This window comes from Drosophila tropicalis, unplaced genomic scaffold (genome assembly GCF_018151085.1).
Source record: "Drosophila tropicalis isolate 14030-0801.00 unplaced genomic scaffold, ASM1815108v1 contig_867, whole genome shotgun sequence".
In the NCBI taxonomy this organism is placed as follows: Eukaryota; Metazoa; Arthropoda; class Insecta; order Diptera; family Drosophilidae; genus Drosophila; species Drosophila tropicalis.
In genome coordinates this window covers 866,591-889,495 of record NW_027173362.1, presented here as the reverse complement: position 1 = coordinate 889,495, position 22,905 = coordinate 866,591, and the positions used below count along the sequence as shown (strand labels likewise).

At 34.9% G+C, this 22,905-nt stretch overlaps 1 protein-coding gene across 1 annotated transcript in view; it reads right to left on the bottom strand.

Moving 5' to 3' along the window:
- The window catches only part of Sh (Potassium voltage-gated channel protein Shaker), a 150,597-nt gene that overhangs the window by 11,814 nt on the left and 115,878 nt on the right, over window positions 1–22,905 (bottom strand). The window contains 8 exon segments of the mRNA XM_068298341.1: window positions 5,080–5,251; window positions 5,897–6,050; window positions 6,286–6,407; window positions 6,490–6,685; window positions 8,166–8,262; window positions 8,527–8,695; window positions 8,750–8,832; window positions 8,835–8,872. Of these exon segments, the coding sequence (XP_068154442.1) occupies window positions 5,080–5,251; window positions 5,897–6,050; window positions 6,286–6,407; window positions 6,490–6,685; window positions 8,166–8,262; window positions 8,527–8,695; window positions 8,750–8,832; window positions 8,835–8,872 (1,031 nt within the window).

Here is a 22,905-nt window from a genome sequence, read left to right as displayed (position 1 = left end):
AAGAAATGCTGTTTATTTAAGTAAAAACCTTTCATTGATTAAGAAACTTTATTGGAATTGAAGAGAAATGACACAGCTTGATATGATTTATGGTGACTTTAATTTGATGCCTCTAAATAATTCGGGTACGCTGATTCTGATTCTGTGTCAGTTTTGACACATCACGTATACATTTTAGAAAATATACACCAAAAAGTATACTATAGTGAAGAATCAAGAATATCATGAATATTTATACATATATACATATATTAAGAATTGCCTATTTAAGAAACATAGCTCTTGTTTGCAAGCATAACTCATGAACATAACTAAATTAGATCCATTAATTCTTTAAGGATAAGAAACAACAAAAATTTCAACTCTTTACCGTATTAATGATTCAAATTTTTCACATTTTAGATCCATAACCAAAGTGTAGGGTATGATCAGTTATAGCCAAGCAGTATCTCTTTGATATTTTGAAAATATGGAATATTCCAAACAATTTCTTTTGAAAACCTGACGTGATGGACTAAAACTACGTACAGGATCGTGATCAGCACCCACCGATTACTTGAAACACTTTTTCAATGTCGATTACTCGTTCAAGGAATAATGTCCATCGGATAGTTAGATCGACTTTAAATTATCGGATATTTCAAAACATAATTATATGTTGATCGGACTAATGACGTCCAACATTTGCTTTGTAGTCTGCTGATCGAGCATATTTACATATATTGATTCTCTCTCTTGGTGGATAGCTTTTTGTTGAAGTCAGTGACTTTGAGAGGAAACCAAGGGTATAGAAACTTCGGCATGCCAAAGTTAATTTTATGTAAGTTTCTTTCTTTTTGCTTGTATTGAAAGATTTTGTCTGTTTTGTTTGATCTGCTTCGATGTGTATGGAAGTAAGTATGTATGTGTGAATATTTCTTTGTATGTGTGTATGTTGGTATGTATGTATATAGTAATGTTTATGAGTGTGATAGTCTAAAATAGATTGCAAAATATTACAAATTGTAAATGAAAATCATTCGAATGTGTGTATGTTTGTTTATTTGTTGTTTGTTTGTTTGTGTGTGTGTGGGTGGGTGGAGAGTTAAGTTAAGACGAGAAATGTTTGTCTATTTTATAGAGAAAATCGAGAATCATATCGATTTAAGTTAGTAATTCTACTTGATTGTTGCAACTCACTAGATTTATGGCATTTATGGATTTTGTTGTTGCTGTTGTTAATTGTTATATATATATATATATTTATATGGAACTATCTAAATATTGTTTGTATGTATGTAGTTTTTCACTTTTGTACATTTACAATATACATATGTTATATGTAAATATCATCAGTTATACGTATCTATGTATATATAGTTAGTTATAGTTATAGTATGTAAATATTTGGTATTCTACACTACGGCAAGACAAATTATATGGAAAAAAATATAGTTTAAAGAAAATGAGGTGAACTCAGAGTAAGTACATGGAAAGTGACACAGTCAATAAAAAGGCACAACCTCCTCCACATTTTTAGGCACAGCTTACCTCGATCTATCACCTAATCTATGGTTATTTTTGGATGCCTTTGCCCTTCGATACGAACAACTATTGTGTTTTTTTGTTACATTGTGAAAATGTTTTATGAATTAAATGTAGGTGATGTCTTTTTGATTTTTTTGGAATGTGAACATGAATTTTCTCCCAGATCTAACTTCAGTTCGTGTTAAGATACTAAACAAACATATGATAGGAGAAATTTACCGATTTTGAAAAGTGCATAATAACCATGTAGTTGAGAACAAGAAACATTAAAAGGCAATAAACAATTGACTTTGTGCAATTGCTAAGAAATGTGGCCAAAACTTTGCTAAAACTTGTCAAAAAGAACTCTTTGGGTCGAAGTGGCAGGATCAAAGGCTCGACAGCATCGAAATATTCAAGAGAAATAATTATTTTCATCTAGTGATAATTTGTTTACGACTGATCTTAAACAAATGACCTCCGTGCTGTTTTGTATGGTAGGGGTTATTAGTATTGATATTTCAGAACTGGCTAAGATATGAAAGTGGCTGGTAGTCAGTCGCACACATGTTTTTATTTATGTGTATAATATAAATAGTTTTTCTTGAAGTGATGTGAGAGGTTTGAATAGGCTAGACTAAACTATAGAGTGCATGATTTGTATTTAGTTTAACTAAAAGTTATTTTATTATACAAAATGCTAAATACACATATGTATATACATATACATATACAGATACATATATATGTATATGTATATATATGTAGGTATCTGTACAATTAAGCGGTAAATTTAACCGCATTTCCATTAGCTTTAGGCTCTAAACATATTACACAAGAAACAACGCAACGAAATGAAACCCAATACGAAACTTAACACAAACTAATTGTATGTTGTACATACATACATACATACATATATGTATATGTATGTATATACATATATTGTTTATGTATTAATGTATATAGATATATGTATATTGTAGTTATATAATTAAATAATAGAAAATACAAAGAAACCAACAACTTTACAACGGACATCAAAAAAAGGCAACGTAGATGTAGTTTTACAATAGAATTTTGTTTGTTTGTACAGTTACGGTTACAGTTACGGTTACAGTTACGGTTACGGTTACGGTTAACGGTTACGGTTACAACTTTCAATATATGTATGTGTTAACACAAAACAACGTGAACAACAATAGAACAGAAACGAAATGAAAAACGGAAAGCATATATCGAACATGTATAAATATATATTTATTGAAATATTTGCATATGGCATATTGTTGTTATCCTAAAAGTTGTTCTTTCATTTCATTTCCTTTGTATTTGTATTTGTATTTGGACAAATTGGAACGCCAAGAAGTTTGCCAATTTTAAGGCATTTCGGTTTGAGTGAAATGCAGTTTGTGCAAGAATATTGAGAAATGTAAAAACTGAAAGTTACAGAGATATATGTAAATATATAAAGAACGAAAGTTAAAGTTAAGTTATACATAGATATATTTATATATAATTTATATGTATGAGGATAGAGTGAAAGATATAGAGAGAAATTGAGATAGAGAGAGAGAGAGAGAGAGAGAGCGAGAGAGAAATTTAATAGAATAGAAAAAGAAAATATATGTATGAATATAGAGAAAAAGTTTGAAGGATTTTGCAACAAAATATCTGCATGGACACCTTAAAATTGCCAACGACTTGGGCGGTTGGGGCATTTTATAAAAAGCATTTCAAATTGCACTTTTTACTTTGTCAGAGTATATCAGGAGTAATAGACTAAAATTCGAGTACATATTGGACACTGCTGGCTTCTTTTTGTTTTATAAATATTTCTAGCCAAAAAAAAAAGGAACGACAAACCAAATATAATGAAATTATAGGCATATTTATAGATATATATATATGGAGTTGATTATATCAAAAACAAAATTGTAAATTCCAAAATAATTCATATATACTGAGTCCCAAAATATATTACCTACTTATCGCTAAATAAATATTTAGTGTAAGACAATTATTAATTATATTATTGTATAGAATAAGCAACGTGTTAGCAAGTACAGTCAGCCAGCAATCTCTTGACGATCGATAACTGACAGCGGCTCAATGGAAGCAGAGTCGATTAACGATAACACTTGCACATTTCCAAGTGATCGATAACTGACATTAAAATCAATCTCTTCTGTCAGTTCATTGATTTTATATTAAAAATGTAGTGAAATTTTCACAATTGGCTTGTTAGAGAAGATATTTCGAATTGGCAGTGGCTTTTGTAAAGACTGAAACTTTTATAGAGCAAGAGTCCGAGTTGAAAATCAGTCTCAATCTTCATCAATCGAGAACTTTAAACATCATCTAAGTATATTGAAGAAGCACACTGACTGTACTTGCTTAAGTCTAACGTTTTGGGAATGAGGCTAAATGTCTGTTGTATTACTTGTTGCTCGGTTTAACTGATTCGTGTAAGTGTTGGGCTTTTTGTTTTTGGTAGTGGTAACTCTAAGTATTTTTTAGTTAATTTTAGTTAAGATAAGTTTTGCGGTAAGTTTTTCGTTTTTCGGGGTTGGACTAAGTTTTGGGGTTTTTATATTTGTTTTTTTTTTTTAATTGTTTTTGGTAGACATAAAATACTGTTTGATACTTGTAATAATAGCATAAACTATACATTTATATTTATGTAGATAATATATATATATATTACGGATTTTACTGAGAGAGCATACGCTATATAAGTAGGTTTTCAGTTATTAATTTTCACTTTGTTCCCAATCCCCTAGAGCATCTATTATTATCATTAAATTAGGTATATGTATATGTATGTATGGTTGTTGGGTATATGTTTATGTGGTATATAGTATGCATTTGTATTTGGTAATTGTCCTATTATTCGTATATCGTATTTCTTTGGCATTGTATTGGTGGGTTAACGTAAATAACAATTAAAAGAACAAAAGGTTGTGTTAAGAAGCATATTTTCTGGTTAACTTTTAATTTAATATTTTTGAAAGGTATTCTGTTTTTTTGGTTTTGGCTTTAAAGCCGATTAAACCTGAATTCGATTTGATTTGACTTGATTTCTTTTTTTTTTGGTGGTTGATGAGAGTTAGAGTTAGGGAGCAAAAAGGATAGGGAAAATGGACAAATGATGATTATACGAAAGTGATAACGAAAATGTGCTTGTTGGTTACTTAAAGGAGATATCGAGATAGGCATATATCTGTATATTGTACAAATAATAGTATATTTCCTTTCTGTATGTATTTTTGTGGTTGTTTTAAGTATTCGCTTTAACCCTCTCGGTCTGTGATGGTGCAGTTGAAGGTGTCGCAGTCTGTTTTGTTTGTTTACTTTAATTTTTAATTTCGGTATAGATTTGTTGTTGTTGGTATTGTTTGAGCATAAAATTGATATATTTGTTGAGAGTATATGGAGTAGTAAGTAGATTGTTGACTGTATTTTTTGGTATTTGTTTGCTTGTTGTGGTGTTTTGTTTGTTTGGGTTTTTTTTTTTGATATTGTTTTTTTGGTTTTGTTTTGTTTTTGTGGTTGTTGTTGTTTGAAACTTACCTATAAATAAGAAAAATATAAGTAAACCTAATTCCCGCATTGAGGCTTTCAGAGTTCGTCCTAATATTTGTAAACCCTTCGAATGCCTAGATAACTTAAATATTCGAAATACTCGAACTAATCGTATCACTCGTAATATTGCCAAGGACATAGCCTGATTCGATGACTTGTCCTAAAAATTTTAAATTATTTTTTGTTTTTATATATATATATATATAGAAGATTTGTTTTTGCTTTGTTCATATATATATATATATAGATTGATATATATATATAATAGGTAGGTATATGTAAAAGGATGTGTATATAAATTATAGAGTTAGATAGATGCATGATTATATATAAATATATATTGAAAAATATATATATAAGCAAGAGTATTCTTTTTTTTTTTGTTGGTTTTTGTTTTGGTGTTAGTAATAAATTTACAACAATGATTCACTTTAGGATTCTTTCTTCTTTTTAATACAAAAAGCAAATAGCGAAAACTTTAACATAATTTCGAATGAGTTTCAGATGGACAATGAAATAATACAAAACGCATATTCTTAAAAGGTTCAAATAATAAGGGCAGGCAAACTGTTAAATCATGATATTTAAATATAGATGAGCAAACAGAAATTGCATTTGGTTTATTTTGTTTTTTATTTTTATTTTTTGGTGATTGATGTTTTAATGAGTATTTTGTTGTTTAGTTGATTGCATGTTAAAGTTTTTGTTTTTCTTTTTTTTTTTTATCGATTGTGATTGTTGATAACATATATATATTTTGTTTTTTTTTGGTTTTTGGAGTTTTGGCCAAACAAAAATCTCATACCTGTGGACTGACTGGCGCTTTTGGAAGATTTAATGTATCCTCCTCTTCGGCAACGACAGTCGCTAGTGTTATAAAGTACGGAATGATGGCGATTATGTCGATAACATTCATGACATCCCTGCAGAAATTTAATTTGTTCGGACATGCGAGGAACCTGGTGAACAGATCGAAATTCGAGAGACAGAAACACACAAATCGATGATGAAATGTCGCGCAATATAAGAATTTCATATAATATATTGACAAATCAATGTCTTCATTTCAATGTTGGGATGGGAGTTGCAGCTGGCAGCAGCTTTGCAACAGAGATAAAGAGGGTCTTCTAATTGCTGGGGGCTCTTAACTGGTTTTGATGGCGCAAATATGCTGGTGAGTTCACTTATAGTTACCTGACAGTTAGTTCAAATGTAAACCAAATAATACATAATGTTTCTATAAGGAAGAAAGGATCTGTGATGTCAGGCACCTCGTCTTCCTCGATTTTTGTGCCATTTGTTGTTGTATTGAACACCTAAGCGAAATTGAAAGTTCAAATAGATGGATAAAGCGTTTTGATTCAATGCCGGCGTAGAAATAGTGTAAGATTTAGTCACCTTGTAATGCTTAAATTCGGGTAATGTTTCTAGACAAAATATAACAATTGATAGCAATATAACAAATACACTAATTATGGCTACAACTCTGGCGGCTTGCGAACTTTCTGGATACTCAAAGAGTAGCCAGACTTTTCTTTGTTTCTCATTATCCGGTAATGGTCTTTCTTCCTCTTTAATAAAGCCTTCATCCTCTCTGTGGAAAGAATGCAAAAGATAAACGTAATTAGCAAAAATGGCATAATCAATCGAATTGCCAATGGCATTTGACATCATCATTTTTAGATTATATTAAGTACATACATATTATAATATTGTATATTAAAAAGATCTGTGTTTGTGTGTTTTTGATCTCTTTGCATCTCTTATGGCAGCAGCAGTTAATATAAGCTTTAACTAGTCTAAATTTCTTCTGAATGAGCAGTGTAAGTTTATTTGTAAATGTATGTGTGTGTGTATATATGTGTGGATATGCTTTTAGTATGGTGTGACCAAAAAACCGGCATGTTTTATATGTATAAATCTTATCTTGGCTTTGCTTCAACCAGGCTTCAACTTTTTAACTTGGTATGCATGTATTTATCAAACGTTGCCAATTGGGCTTAAACTTGTGCAAATTGATTGACATCTTCAGCTTCTGGTATCATCTTCCTCGCACACATTTGGCCATCAGCATCATCATCGTTATTCTCATCATCATTTTGTTGTTGTCTTCTTTATCTTCATCTTTAATGCCAACGGCATACCGGCCACACTGACCCTCTGTTTCGCCGTATCAACAAAATTTTAAGCTGGTGGTCAAGTGATTAACTTCAACTTTTTATATTTTGCTTTTGTTGGTTGGCCGCCAAAAAGTTTTTCATGTCGGCTCACTTGTCTGTATTTGTATGTCTGTTTGCTTGTCTATCTCTCTGTGTGTGTCTGTGTATAGTGATTGTGTCTAAAGAAAAAGAATTTTCCGGCACAAGTTGCCAAAAGTATGTTGAACATTTAATAAATTTCCTACCACTGAACAAATGCATTGTCATTAATTGCACAAATAAATTGTTTGCTTATGTAAAAGAATTTCTCATTTTTGTTACAATCGTAGGCACAATCAATCTCAATTTCATTAGTAAATCTGGCACACCCTGCGTATACGTTATGCTCTGTTATTTGTTGCTCAATGCAATAAAACAATAGAAGCAAATAACAAAACAATGTTTAACAGTTTTCCTTTAAGTTGGTTTACAATTTGTGGAGAATGTTTGCTACAATAACTACAAACTACAATAACAATTGATTAGGCATTCGCCCAAAAAAGTAGGCTACGATTTTTTACATAGAGTTTTTAACTCGTTTTCGACTCGTTATGCCTGCTTAGTTTTGTCACGTGTATTTTGTTAGTGTATTTGTGTCCTTGTCTTATGTCTGTGTATTGTATGCAGTGTTGCCTGCCTCATTATTTTATTATTATCATAATTATAATCAGCTGATTGAATAAAATGAATTTTGCTGCTACCAATAAGAAAAGAAAAACGAAAATCAACAAACTTGCAAGTTAATTTTGCATTTAATTGTTTAATTTCTTTTTAGTTTTGTTTTGTTTTGTTTAGAGGAAACGTTTTAATGCGAGTAGGAGGAGGGTGGGGACGTTGCTGGTTGGTGGATAGAGGGGGTGGGCAACACATGCTTACCTGAATTTATTAATTGCTTGATCACCTAATTCATAAAATTTTATTTCTTCACTAAATACGTCTAAAGGGACATTGACCGGTCTCCGAAGTCGGCCACCTGTAAAGCGAGAGCCAAGAGTATGGCAAGTTGGTATCGGTGTGTGTGTGTGTGTGTATGTGTGTGAGTGAGTGTGATAGGTTATTATGTTTCAAATAAATAAATTAGGTCATTTGTTTTCATTTTTTGTTTGTTTTTTTTTTGTGTGTTTCATTGTATTTGGAGTTACGGAAGAGAAGAGAAAAAATTCACAATTGTTAGCAATAATCATTTTCAATAGAAAATAAAAGGTTTGTTGGTTCCTCTTATTGGAATTTTGCTTACCACTCTGATAATAGTATAAAATCGCATCGAAGCTCGGTCGACTACGGTCAAAAAAATATTCATTTCTAAGCGGGTCAAAGTACCGTAATCTCCGAGCTGGATCCCCAAGTAATGTGTCCGGGAATTGATTTAGCGTACGTAGTTGTGTTTCAAACCTTAACCCGCTTACCTAAAAGAGAAGTGCATTAGTATTTATAAGGATAGCAATTTGAATGGTACTCACATTTATAACGACTCTTTCGCAGAAATCATGATCGTGAGGAATGGGTTCAAAGTGTTGAGGTCCGCCACCAAAGCCATGACCAGCCCCCCTTCTTCGTCTTGACTGCTCAATTTGGGCAAAGACCTGTAAGAAAATTACATCGAATGAATACAAGTAAACTAAACAAAAACCTTTTCAAATATCTGATCAGTTAACTGAACAGTTGTTCCAAAGAGTTGCTTATTGAGACAAGGAATCAACACATGCAAAAGACATAATCATCGCACATGAAAAATAACTCATTAAGGGTAATAATGGATATAACAAATCCAATGACACATTCAAGAACAATCCTCACCACTTCACAATACTGAAACGTAATCTAGCTTGACTCACTCCACAGAGAGAACTAGTTTATCAAGTGTAACCAAAGGCATCGATTAAGTCTACACCCATTTGCTATATGTTTTCTTTAGTTTTCTGTATGTATTATCCAATATTTGTGCACGAGTATTTGCGAATTCTTAATTATTATTTAAATATGAATTTGATTTATTTATGTATTTATGCCGATTGCCTTGTGTATTTTATGTCCAGTAGGAAAATAAAAATCACTCAAGTGAATTAAAAAACCAAAAAAGTAAAAGTCGTAATGCAATTGTAATTGAGTTACAATCGATTTATATAAATATCTATACTTATATACATACGTGTGTGTGTGTGTATAAATGTATGCATGTATATTGTATATATTATAGAAAGCTGGTTCCATCGAGAGAAGGCAAAGTCGAAACAGATGGCAAAGAATGAAATAAGTGCTGGATTGAGAATGGGTGGACAGGCGTGGTTGATTGCTGGTATTAAATTCACATTTAAAGGCGGCAAAAATTTATTTTTGGCTACGGGCCCAAAAATGCTTCAAGCACTTTCATTGCCACAACTAACCGTAAGCCTAACCCTGGCCACAACATCCACAACCACATCCACATCGCCATCATCATCATATCCCACCATTTCTCTTCCCATCATCATAATCATCGTTGTAAAGAGGAAATGCAATATATGTTTACACTTGCGATTGAAATTCTATTACAATCATACATATACAAATGTATATAGTATATATTTTGTTGGCCCCTGTGATCCCGCCCATCGTTTTGGCTATGTGCCCAATAAAATGGTCTCCCTTATCGCTGATGGTGCTGCTGACAATGTGCAATTTGTTGCTACTGTTGCTGGTGGCATGCTTTTTTGTTGGTTGGCGCGAAGCAAGGCGTTACTGCATGGGCATGTTGCCTACTTTTTTTGGGCTCTCTGTGTCCTCCTGGCATTTAATTAAGCGTGTAAGTGCATGGATCGACCAATGCACCTCCCTCGTTTGCCCCTCGTCTCAACACTCCTTGGTTTGGGGCTAAATCTATGGCCATTGAGATATGCACATATATATTTATTACAGCTAGGCCAGTCAAAAGCGAATACTATAATCCCATAATGGGAAAGATTATCCATATGAGGCAATATTTCAAGTGCCTTCTGTACAATTGGATGAGTGTGTATGCATACCGCAATGTAACAAACTAATCGCTGCAGCTAATCATAATAAAACATGGTAGAATACAAGGAAATTGTTCGCTTAAACTCTAAATATCTAATTTACAAAGTGCAGGTTCTTGATTTTGTGGACTTTTTGAAGGTAATCAAAACTGGTAATCAATTTATACGATCATTTTTAATCATGGGCAGCACAAAAGGTGAGCAGGTTAAAGAACCATCAAGTTGTATCCTAGTTGGGAATTCAAGCCACATAAAGCGAAAGGAAGGCAAAGATTGCAACTGCAGATTCCACCTTTTTTATGTGCATACCCTTGGGCGTCATCAGAATCATATTTATATGTATATAACATATTTATACGTACGTATTATAGTCACCAAAGAATGTCCTAATTAAATTTCGATGGTCTTTATGCTAGTTAGAAGAAAAGCTACACTGAAGTAAAGAAAATCTATTGAAGAGCAACGAAATGACGAAACGAAATGCGAAACAAAAAGTGAATATATTATTCACCCATCAAATCTTCAAAGAAAGTGTGTATATGGGATCTTAAAAACTATTATTATATAAAACTACAGCCCCCACTGGACCGTAGATGATTTTTCAGCAAAATTGAATTCTTCGATTTAATAGAATCTAGGGATATTTATGGAACATAAATTAATTTTTCAATGGTTCTTCTTGGTTAATGAGGCGCCTAATCAGTTACAGGGATCTTGAAGAGAAAGCAGTGGACACAGACGCGATATACACGAAATCGCCTTGTAAGATCATGGCTAAGACGGCTTCGAGCCCAATCAAATAAAGAAAATAACTCTATGGACTCTGAAGTAATATACACTTAATGCTCGATAACACAGTTCCTTGTATTAAAGAGTTCAACTTGTTCCAATGAATCGTTTACAACAACGTCCCAGGATCTTTATCTAACGTGGACGATGGCGCTAAAGTGCAGAGTGTTAAGTGTGAGTTAGATGGAGAGTGATAGACTCCAACAACAGTTGAATAAAGAGTATATTCAAGTCGGCGTTTCGCTTTGCTAACCCCATTCATGTTTTTCTCTCTCACTCTCTCTGTCTTTTGCTCTCTCTCTGTACAACCTTTTCGTCTTTCTCGGTCAATCTGTTTCCTATATCTATTTTACTTGCGTCTGTGTGTGTGTGTGTGTGTGTGAGTGTTTTTTTTTAAATAGGTCAGCGGCACTTTTGCCGCACATTCGATGCTGCAGCAAAAAAATGTTGTGACGTCATTGTCGCCTGCATTTTTTCTTGCTTTTTGCCTCGTCGCCAGTCGCCTGCCGTCGATGAGTTATTGCTTCATACAGCAAGCGACCCAAATACATGTTACACACACATACAAACGTGGAAGCTATATGTATGTATATTCAAAATGCATATGTATATGTATGTATGTATGTATCTGTGTCTGCGTGTAAACTTCATCGAGCGGCAGGTGGGCCATAGCGGCAAATAGATTACATAAGCCTGAAGTTCAATGCAATTTGAAATCGCAAATCGAAAATCGAGAAATTGGAAAATTTCACAAGCCAAGTTGTATCTATAAATATATATATATATATACCTATACATATATATGTATATCTGTGTTGGCGCGTGTTTTAGATGCAATAATGGCCGTCATCTTGCTCTCTCTCCATGTATCTCCTGCTCTCTCTCTCTGGGTCTGTGTCTCTCTATTGGGTTCGCTATGTTCGTATGTATGTGTGTGTGTGCGCTTGTCAGTCAAGGCAACGGAAGCTGTTCTCTATCTTTCTCCCTTCATCGACGCCATCTCTTTTAGATTTGCATGTATGTATGTATGTATGCGTGTGTGTTTGTTTGTTTGTTTGTTTTGTTCGTTTGTAGCACCAACAACACCATTAAGTACTTTCAAAATTTATGAATTAAAAAGCAGAACAAATGCTTTTAAGCTTCATAGAGAGAAATAGAAACTCAAAAAGATAGACAGAATGCTAAAAAGAAGCAGGAAAGAGAGAGGGAGAGAGAGATAGAGAGAAAAGACATAAAGTGCATTCCACTCGGCTTTCAAGTAAATGTCATTAACATTTACTTTGGAGATTCATCTATTGCCAAGCGTAAGAATTATCAATTCGGCTCCATTTATCAAATCTCAATAATAATCGTCAATAGAAATGACTACCAATTATATTTAAGAAAGCAATTTCTCAAGTTTTCAAACAATTTGCATTTTATTTAGGTTAGTCGACTTTTAATTTTATGATTGTTTGATATACCAAAAACTTTAATTGACAGTTTCCCATCACAAATGAGAAATTGAAAACTGCTTAAGAAACGATACCAAGAACTGCTTGCAAGCCGTTTGCGCTTGGTAAGCAGTTTGGCATTTCTAAAGTATTTCAAGAATTCGATCGAATGCCCATACAATTATTAAGATTCCTTAAATAAACGTAAGTATTCGATTCAAAAAAAGGAAAACCAAGTGTCACGTAAAAGTAATCCATTTTTTTGTTTTTGTTTTCAAACTTTGCGTGTCGTTGTCCTGTCTTCACTTTCTTTCCGTTTCGTTTCACTTAATTTTCTTGCAGTCGACTAGCCATAAAACCGGAAGTGCAAAAAATAACCATGCTGCCATTATATGAAGGTGCAATAACAGAAGAAAAGAGCTGACGTCACAAATGGCATTCAGCTTGAAATGGAGGCGCATAAAGCGGAACAACTTTTGCCAAAAATGGGAATGCGAACTGAATGAAGGGCCGCACCACTCACAATGCTCGGAACGACCCAGTTGTGCAGTTACCAGCCAAAAGCCAGTGGGTCTCACCCGTATGCCCTAGGTAGGCTATAGTTAACTTGACTGACTGGCTGACTAACTGAGTGACTAACTGACTGACTGTGCCTGACCTTGGCCACAGTCTCGAGTTTGCGTGCACAACATGCATGTATTTTACTTTTTTGTTTGGTTTTATTTTATTTTTTTTTTTTCTTATTCTTCTTGTTTTCATGCACAATTTCGGCAGTCTTCTACCTGCCAATTCCTCCTCTGGCCATTACCATTTGTATTCAGATTTCTTTTTTCTCTTTCTATAACAGAAATTGCATGCAGAAGCATGCAAGCCAAGTTAAGAAGCTTGTTGCCTGTTCTGCCTGATGTTTCGTTTCATTCTTTGCACGTGTTCGGCCAGTTGGCAAGCAAACTCTACTCATCTTACTGTGATCCCGGCAACCTCTCTATCTCTCTCTCTCTCTTCCGTAAAACGTAGACAAAAGAAGTTAGAGTGTGGGCTGTCAGTTTGGTGCGGGTGGCTAGAGAAAGGCCAACTACCAAGGCAAATAAAAGCAAATCCCATTCACAATAGCCGGGATTGTAGATGGTGCAAAAAAGTCGAAAAGCTTCAATTGAAGCAAGTCTTTAGAAATAACAAATATTTGAGTGCGAAAAGGAATTCGGTGTTATGAACTTTGAACTTCTTTTGCTAGTCAGTCATCTCCTGATTACTATTTTATATTCAAATGAAATGATTTGAATGACCATCAGTATTATTTCTTATGATGGAATGTAAATCAAACAGCAAAAATCTCAGTTCAAAGCTTATTTTAACTCTTATGATATTGATCTTTTGTTTAGATTGAAATTGTTTCTTTTCTTCAGGAAACAAATCTTCTCTTATAGATTGATTATGGGGATTTTCTATTATGGATTTATTTTCACAATTTATTAACAAGCTGAGCAAGTAAACTGAAAATAATCATTTCCATAGGTAAATATGTATATTGCTCATCAATTATTTATTTTTAAACATTTTTAATGATATATATAAGCATTTCTCATAATTTATAAGTTTTTGATTTAAAGATTTAACTGATTTTAGTCGAAATGGAAATTAACATTGATAAATTTGCTCTAAAATGTAAACTCAAGTCCTCCTACTAAAAACATTCACTTAATCCAATTTAACTGGTTCAGTTTGTTTTTAGTATGAAAGATATATCAACATTTCACTTGGTCCCTGTAGATTTAAATTGAATGGAATTGCATTCTTACTTTTCAAACTTCTTTTAAATCTACGATAACATGTGAGAAAAAGCGTCCCCGTCCATTTGATCATGTGAGTGCAAGCGAGAGGGAACATCAAAATAGCTAAAGAGATTACCGATTAAATGTGATTAAGAAACTTCGACAAGAATCAACTATTATAGTTTGCGAATTTGGCAAAATTATATGAAAACTAAATATAGTCCTGAATATAGTCTTTAAAGGACTCATATACAGCTTCTCCCTGTCGGACTATTTCTTGATTCATTCCTGAAATATTTACACTGGACACATTGGTTCATTGGACTTGCATCTTCCTGAGGGAACAACAAAAGCCGGCTTAAATGTAGTCCTGTTTTATTAATTGCACAAAACCTATAGAATAAATCCCAAGTTCCTATAGTTTAGGCTGTGTCGGCCACGAAGAGACCAAGAAACTTTAAACGAATGTATTCTTGTGAAGTTTTAATGATTATGGACAACATATTTCTTCTTTTTAGTTTGTTGTGTCATTAAATTAAACTTTTACCACTCTCCTGGCATCATCAAGTGACATTCTTTTCAAATTTCTCATTTGCTTATTTCCTTTTCTTCACATTTATTGCGAAGACTGTTAACTTTTATGCCTTCAATTTAACTCGGACAACAAGTAAATAGATAACAAAAGATGCAGAAATTATAGAAAGAGAGAGAGAGTCTGAGAGATAGAGAGAGGGGGAGATTGAAAACGATTGAAAGCGACACACAGACAGACAAACAAAGTGCAAAAAGTGCAGACATCAAGCGAAACATAATGAATGCATGTGTATGTGTGTGTGTGTGTGTGTGTGTGTGTGTGTGTGTGATGGGGGTGTGGTGTGTATACGTGTTTGGGGGTCTATGTTTTCCATTGTTAACTGGCATTGTTCCATTGCTTTGTTGTTACTATTGCTGCTGACGTGGATGTTGCTGTTGTCGCTTGTCATGTCGTCCTGTCCCCAACAGCAACAGCAGCAGCAGGAAAGGATCAAAAAGTCAAGAACAATGACAAGGCGACAAAAGCAAGCTAGCTACTAAGAAAAAAACATCAACATGAACAAAAAAAAAAAAAAGAAGCAGTTGAAAAGTCAAGTTGCAAGTTGAAATGTGCGGCAATTGTTGTTTGTGGCAAGGAAAGCGAAAGTGCCCAAACAAAAGGTGTCTGAATTCCTGTCTACGGTTAAGAGTTTTCAATAGTTCAATAGTTTCCTAGTCGCCCAATATCCTTTCCATCTCCATTCATTTCATTGTCATCCAAAGAACCCACCCCCAATCAGATCGCCGTCTCCTTCTACCCAGGCATAACCTCAGATTGCCCTTCCTTTACCAATCATCTTCATCTTCATTATCAATGTCAAACTGATGTCAATTCATTGTGGGACCTATAACAGGATGTCATCAAAGGATATGGTTATGACTCAATCATTAGGGCCAGAGACAAGCGAACGAGAGGCCTTCAAGTGGGGCAGGGGGTAATGCCTTATTGCCTTGTTTGCCCTTAGCTAATATTCTACACACGATTTTTGGCATCAAATCAAACAAATTGTAAAATGACTTTATCACACACAATATTTCCCATTTGTTTGCCATATTAAAATCAATTTCCACATTTGCCTTTTCCCATCATTAAGTTTCGATTTAGGCCTTTAGGTTAACTTCGTAAACTGAATATACTGTGAAAGTTAAGTATTATAGTTAGTTAGATTGAAATAAAAGATCCTTAAGATCTACTGACCCCAACACTAAGTTTATGCGTAATTGTGTTTTTGTTTTTTTTGTTAATGTAAATATATTTGTTGTTTACCTATCAAGCAGAAGAGGGGGGCGAGGCATTTGATAAATTTTCACCGCTCAAGGGTTGCTCCTGACGCGGCCGCAGAACTGGTGTTAGACCCCATCTCTCAATGAAATCGATGCGGGAAATGGTTGAATTGGAGCAAATTGTTTGTTAATCAATTCCGCTGAAAATGAATATCCTTTGTTTCAGCCACAGCTTTTGCTCACAATTGTTGCACTACGACGTTTTGGCCAGTTTCTTCAGCTAGATATTGTTTGGTAATAAATTTGTTTGTTGTTTTGGTTGGATTGTTGTTCTTGTTGTTGTTGTTGCATATTTCCTTTGGTCAGTTGCAGCTTAATGGCCATTTATTTGTTGATGTTGTTGTTGTTGTTGTTGATTGGTTATACAATTTGGCAAATTTGTTACTAATAATGGAGTTGATATCGAAAGAAGAAGACTTGTGTTTGATTTTGTTTCAGTTGTTGTTGCTGCTGTTGTTATTGTTGCATGTGTTGGCTTATGGCATGCATATACAACATTGTGTTTTTGTTGCTGTTGCTGTTGCTCATTGTTATAAATGTTTTTGATTTTCATTTGGGCCATGCATTTTGTTTGTGTTGTTTTTACAATTGGCTTTGCCTGCAGCGCTTTTCCATTTGTTGTTTGCTCTTTACTTATTCAAAGTTTTTCCTTTCTATATATATTATTGCACTTTGCTTTCGCACTATTTTCACACATTTCGTTTATTTGGTTTTTGTGGTTTTTCTTCTTTTTTTTTTTGTTGTTGTTTTTTTGGAATTCTTGCTGTGCTTAAACGATTTTCATTGATTTTATTCTGCCAACCGGAACTAGGCAAGTGAAAATGTTAATTTCCGCTTTTACATACACACACACACACACGGACACACACACACAGAAACACACACACACACACACACACAAAGGCACACTTCCACTCGCACGCAGACACACACACATACAGATATTTATCTTATTGTTTTGTATTTATAAAAATAGGCCCAAAAATATGTGTCTGTGTGTGTGTGTGTGTTTTTTTTTTTGCAGCGTCAGAAAGAGATAGATAGCGAGACTAAACTAGAGAGCGAAAGAGAACAAGAGGGAGAGGCATGGAGAGCCTGCCTTGTATGTCCTTTGTACCTATTGATTTTCAGGCTCCATCTTAGATTAACTGATGTGATTTTCGTCCTTTGCTGTTGCTCGCTTTGAATACTTTCCCTCTAATGAATTATGAGTGAAAACTGAATTTGTATTTCCATTTTATGGTTTTTCATTTGTGTTTTTCAATTGTTGTTTCACTCTTGTACCTTTCGTTGGCGCTATAACCTTGAACCTTTTTATAAGACAGCAAGTGCAAAAGAGACAGAAAAACAGAGAGAGAGAGAGAGAGAGAAAAGAGAGACAGAGAGAACGCCATAAAGAGTGAGAGAGAAAGGTTAGAGAAAGCGAAAAAAAGAGAAGCTGTCGCTCAGGTAACTAGACACACACACACACACTCACGCAACACACACGCGCGACACATACTAGGGCTGAAGTAAAAATAATTATTGCATATTTCTAGGCATATTTATAAAACGGGAGGGATTTGGTTCGCATGAAATTGCATTTTAAGTGGTCACACGGAAAAATAGAAAATTAAGTGACACCAAAAATATATCCGTATGTCGTTTTCTGTTTTCCTTTTTTTGTTTTTCCTTTTTCGTTTCAATTTTCCAGGACAAAACACATTGCCTGGAAAAAGACCGCGCGCAAAAAAGGCAAAAGAAGAAGAAGAAGAAGAGGAGAAATGAAGAAAAAACAACACACACAAAAATAAAAGGTGGAATGAAATAAAACGTGTTTAGCCCACTAACGAAATGAGACACGAAACGAGTTGGTAAATGAAACACAGGACGAACCAAAGGCAACGGCAAAGTGAAACGAAGTGACACAAGATGAAACGTAGCAAGATGACTCGAAACGAGAAGGAATCGAGACGAATACGTAGAAGTAGAAGAAATATACATGAGAAACGAAAAAAGGAGGGAGCAGATGGCGAATGAAAGGACAACGAAAAAGGCGACGACGAGTTTGCTGGGCCATAAGTGGCAAGCGAGAAATTGAAGCGTGTAAGCGCCTAACTGGCGTTGTAATGACACCAATACCAGGGCAACGAACACGCACACACACACAGGCATACACAGACATACACAAACAAATAAATACATCGACACACACACACACCCAGCTCTGAGTCATTGTAAAAACAGGCGGGAGCTTAAAAGAGAGAGAGAGAGAAAGCGCGGGAGCAAACGACAGAATGAGCAAGCAAAAAGAAAGTGGCAATAGGGAGCGTACACAGTTAGTCAAAAAATTTCTTTAACTGCATACATACATCTTACATAGGTCGATCTAGGCGGGGGAAATGAGGAAAATTTGCTCCCCAAAGTATGCAATAAGTAGTCCAAGTGTCTGATTTTCAAAACTAATTTGTCTTTGAACTTGGAGTTGGTTAACTATAAACCACAAGACTTCAGGGTCTAACTTGGCTACATCTCATTTTATTTCAATTAAACAGTCGTTTTACTCCTGTGCTATATCATTCTCTAACCTCTTTGCATTAACTTCAACAGTTTCATTCTATAAAAGGAGATTCGGAGTCATTGCTCTGTTTTGGATCTGGAGGACTTGAAATGCCTGCCACATCTAAATATATACATATATATCTGTTGGTTTGTTAAGAAATTCACTAAATTTCACAAACTGACTCGATCAGATCCTGAGCTGTTCGTAAATGAACGCTGACATCTGCAAACAGTTTGTTGTGCATTAACCTGATGCTATATATTGACATTGGCTTTTTCGTAGATATATTTAAACCACTGTAAATAGTCACATGTGCATGTGTGTGTGTGTGTGTGTGTGAGTGAGTGTGGGGCCATCCACAATGGGAAACTTGTTGGCGGATTTATGCAACTAACACACATATACACAAATACGAAGAGACACCTACACAGTAACGCACACAGACACACGCACACACACATACCAATATCTAGAAACTCGAATGCCAACTTAACGAATGAACGAAAGGACGAAACGAGACCAACGAGAGCTAAGCAAAAGAAACGCACATGGCACGCTCGTGCGTTGTGCGTGCTTCGTGTCGTGTGTTCCTTTTACCGTTCAGCGTTTACCGTTAGCTGCGTCTGTATGCGTGTATGTGTGTATTTGGGTGGGTGTAAGCTTGTGTGGGAGTATTGTGTGGGTGTGTTTGTGTGTATTTTTGGCATTTCTCTCATTGCCTGCTGCTTCGTTGCTGCTGCTGCTGCTGCTAGAGTCGAAGCGTATAGCAAACACAGACCAGACCAGACCAGCAGCGAGGCTGCTTTGCCATTATCTTTGCAGTTATTATCGGACAGCTACAGAAAGCAACGCCTTCCTATTCCTGCCTACCTACCACCCACCCTACCCCACGCCCATTATTCCATTCTCTTTCACGCTCTGTCCCTACACACACACACACACACACACACACACAGACTTAGCTGTGGTGTTAAGCAGCTGTCAGTTTTGCTGTTGTTGGTGTTGCTGCTTTTCCTATTATTTCCATGCGTCTGCGTCTTTTTGTTGTTGTTGTTGTTGTTAGCTGCATCCCTCTCTAAGGGCCGGGCCGGGTACAGAAAAGCCAAAGTAAAAAAAAAAAAAAAAAACAACAAAAAAAGTTGGCATAATAATGGAAAATAAAATACAAGAGAAACAACCAAAAAAAAAAAAAAAAAGGAAGAAAAAGAAAAAAAAACATGAAAAAATTGAGGCATATAGCTAAAGCTAAACCCTGTTCTTCGTTGCTTTCTTCTCCACACTTCCTTAACGCATAAAGTAGAACAAAAGAAGCAGGAATTTTTATTAAGTTTTCCGTTTTCACAAATTTTTCTTTCTTTTTTCATATGCTTTGATTTCATTTTCCGTACGCCGCTGTTTGTTTCGCTTTTACTTTTTCGCCCCATTTCGAGAAGAACTCAAGAACTGAAAATTCAATTGAAAACTCAAACTGAAACTTTTCAAGAACAAAACAAAATGAGAAACAGTTAAACAAATAAAAAAACAAACAAAACAGGTTAACAAATTATAAACAAATACATACAAATCGCTATTGGATGAGGAGCACATTTTTGCCCTTCTTTGCTTTTACTTTATTTATCACGATTTTGGGTTGCTTCTCTCCTTGTTGAGATAGTTTAATGAATTTGATTTGCTGCTGATGTTTGAATTGTAATCTATAAAAGCGAGTAAATTGATTGATTGACTTTGTAACTGAGTTTTGCTTCTAGGCCAACATCATTCCATCAATTTTGATTACGGCAGCCTTTTAATCCAAGACGATAATACATATACCAGCAACAGTTTGAACTTTATTTCACTTTGGAGCACATTTCATTTTCATTAAACACATCCTTCTAATACGAAAGCAAGAAAAAAAAAGAATTGAAAGAAAGTTCATCCATCAATTTCTCACTCACTCACTCACTCACACTCTCTCCCTTCTTTCTCTATCTCCTCCTGTCTGTGTCCCTTCACATGTGTGTGTGTGTAAGTTTTGGGCATCATATAAAGGTCAATAGTATCTTTGTTCAATATGCGATGACACATGAGTGCAATATGTATAGAAGTTTAGAATTTGTTTGTTTGTTAAAGTTCATCCAAAGGAACCCCACATACATATATTCAGATGGCTTTAGTTGTTGAATTGTCATTAAAAATTAGTGCGAATACTTAGAATGGCTGGCATAGTTAGTCAAGTCTCGACATCTAGGCGGTAGAAGGACAGCAATTTATCTAGAAATCAACTCTATGTAAATTGCATGGATATATCTCACTTTTAAGGCGATACAAAATGCAAAATAAATGCATTCCATTAAGGACTCTGTTTACAAGGATGCTTTATGCCTATTTTATGTGGATTATTCACTGGACGTTTTTTCCCACTTTATTCTGTGCTGAATTATAGATCTTTTGTAGTCACTTTATTTTTATTTTAATGATGGAACTTGAACTTTTTTTTTGCCTTTGAAGGTGTAAGGAGAGGACAACGACAACGACAAAGAAGAAGAAGAACAAGCAACTGAAGAACAAAATACACAGACGCACACACACCCAGAGAGTTAAATAGAGAGAGAGCTATACATATATATATATATATATATATAGAAAGAGAGAGAGAGAGAGAACGTGTGAGAGAAATAGAGAGCAAGAGGGAGAAAGAGATATATGTGGCAAGCAGCGGCTACAGGCCCAACACACAAATTGCCTTTGGAATGTCCTTAAGAAAAAGGAAAATATAAGGCAAAGTAATAATGATGCTGCTGCTGCTGCTGCTGCTCTTCAGGTAAAATCTCAGCTGTTTTTAGATACTTTCGGTCAATATGTTTGTGTGTTTGTCATATTCCTCTTTACACACACCCATACACGCACACACACACACACACACACAGAGGAATGTTTGGCATGCCGATTGAATTTAAAATCGACAAAGCCCACGAAAACGACACACAACAACAAATAAAAAAAAAAAAAAGACACAACATTCATCGGCATTTTGTCATGTCTCATGGCCTCAACAAATATTTTCGATTTGGCATCAACAATATTAAACTGATAACAGAGACAAACGCCAATCGAATCGAATTTTAAATCTTTATTTATATATATAAATTTGTCTTTTTTTTTTCTTGATTCTTTTTGGGGTTTTTTATTTCATATGTCAAGGTTAAGCACACGCACAAAACAGCAGCAAACAATTTCTTTTTCTTTTAGTAACTTGAACTATTTAAAACACATTGCGAAAATTCGCGAATTTTGAACTTGTTTTCGTTTTTTTATGTGTTTTCGTCATTTAATTTGTGAAATTTTGTTTCGATTTTCCGACACACACTTTGGCACACATTTCTTGGAATTCACTTGAAAAAAAAATGTAATTGAAAAGCGAGTTTTGTTACTTTTGTTTATTGAGGTTTGCAATGTTAAAGAGGGTTTTTATTTTTGGGAATAGAGATACTTGACTTGGTTGCCGTTTTATATATGTATTCAGTTACTTTGTCCTTTTCTTTTTTTGCTTATTACTCGTCGTTTCGTTTACTGTTTTTTTCTTTCGCTTTTCCTTTTTGTCGTTCTTTTTTTTTGTGTTGCCCGCGGCAGTTCGTTCGACGCTTTGTGTGTTTGTAGTATATGTTTTGTTGATGCAATGGGGAACGGTATGGAAGAGGAACACCACGCACTTTCTCAATTTCGTTGTGCTCGGCTTTCACCACATCCTCTCATCGTCGGCATCTTCTGTCGGCTGCTGGCTGTTAGCTACTAAAAACTGTCTCACCGAAGAGTTTCCGTGATTGTCAATGGGAGCTTTTTTGTGTTGCTCGTGTTCCATTCGCAGCGTTCCCTGGGCCCATTCTCTGATGCTGCGCGCCTAAATTAATTCACATTCACCTGACAGCTGTGATAGTTGAAAGTTTGCTCACATTTCGGATTCTGAATTCCAGAATGTCAGCTGGTTCCATACAAGAAACGGTTTCGTATAACATGAGGATGCTTTTTGTGGGTGCTTGTGTGTGTGTATGAGCGACAGAAAAACAAATGGAATGGAACACTCGCAGCTGTCATTTAACTAAAGCTTTCTATGCGTGTTCAAATCAACTGGAACCGAAGAAGCTGTGCTTACGGTTATCCAGCTTCCATAAATCGAGCTTTCTTGCATGCGTTTTTCCGTGCAGAGGGCGCCACCAACGGAAACGGAAGTTGAGCAGCCAACATAGTTAC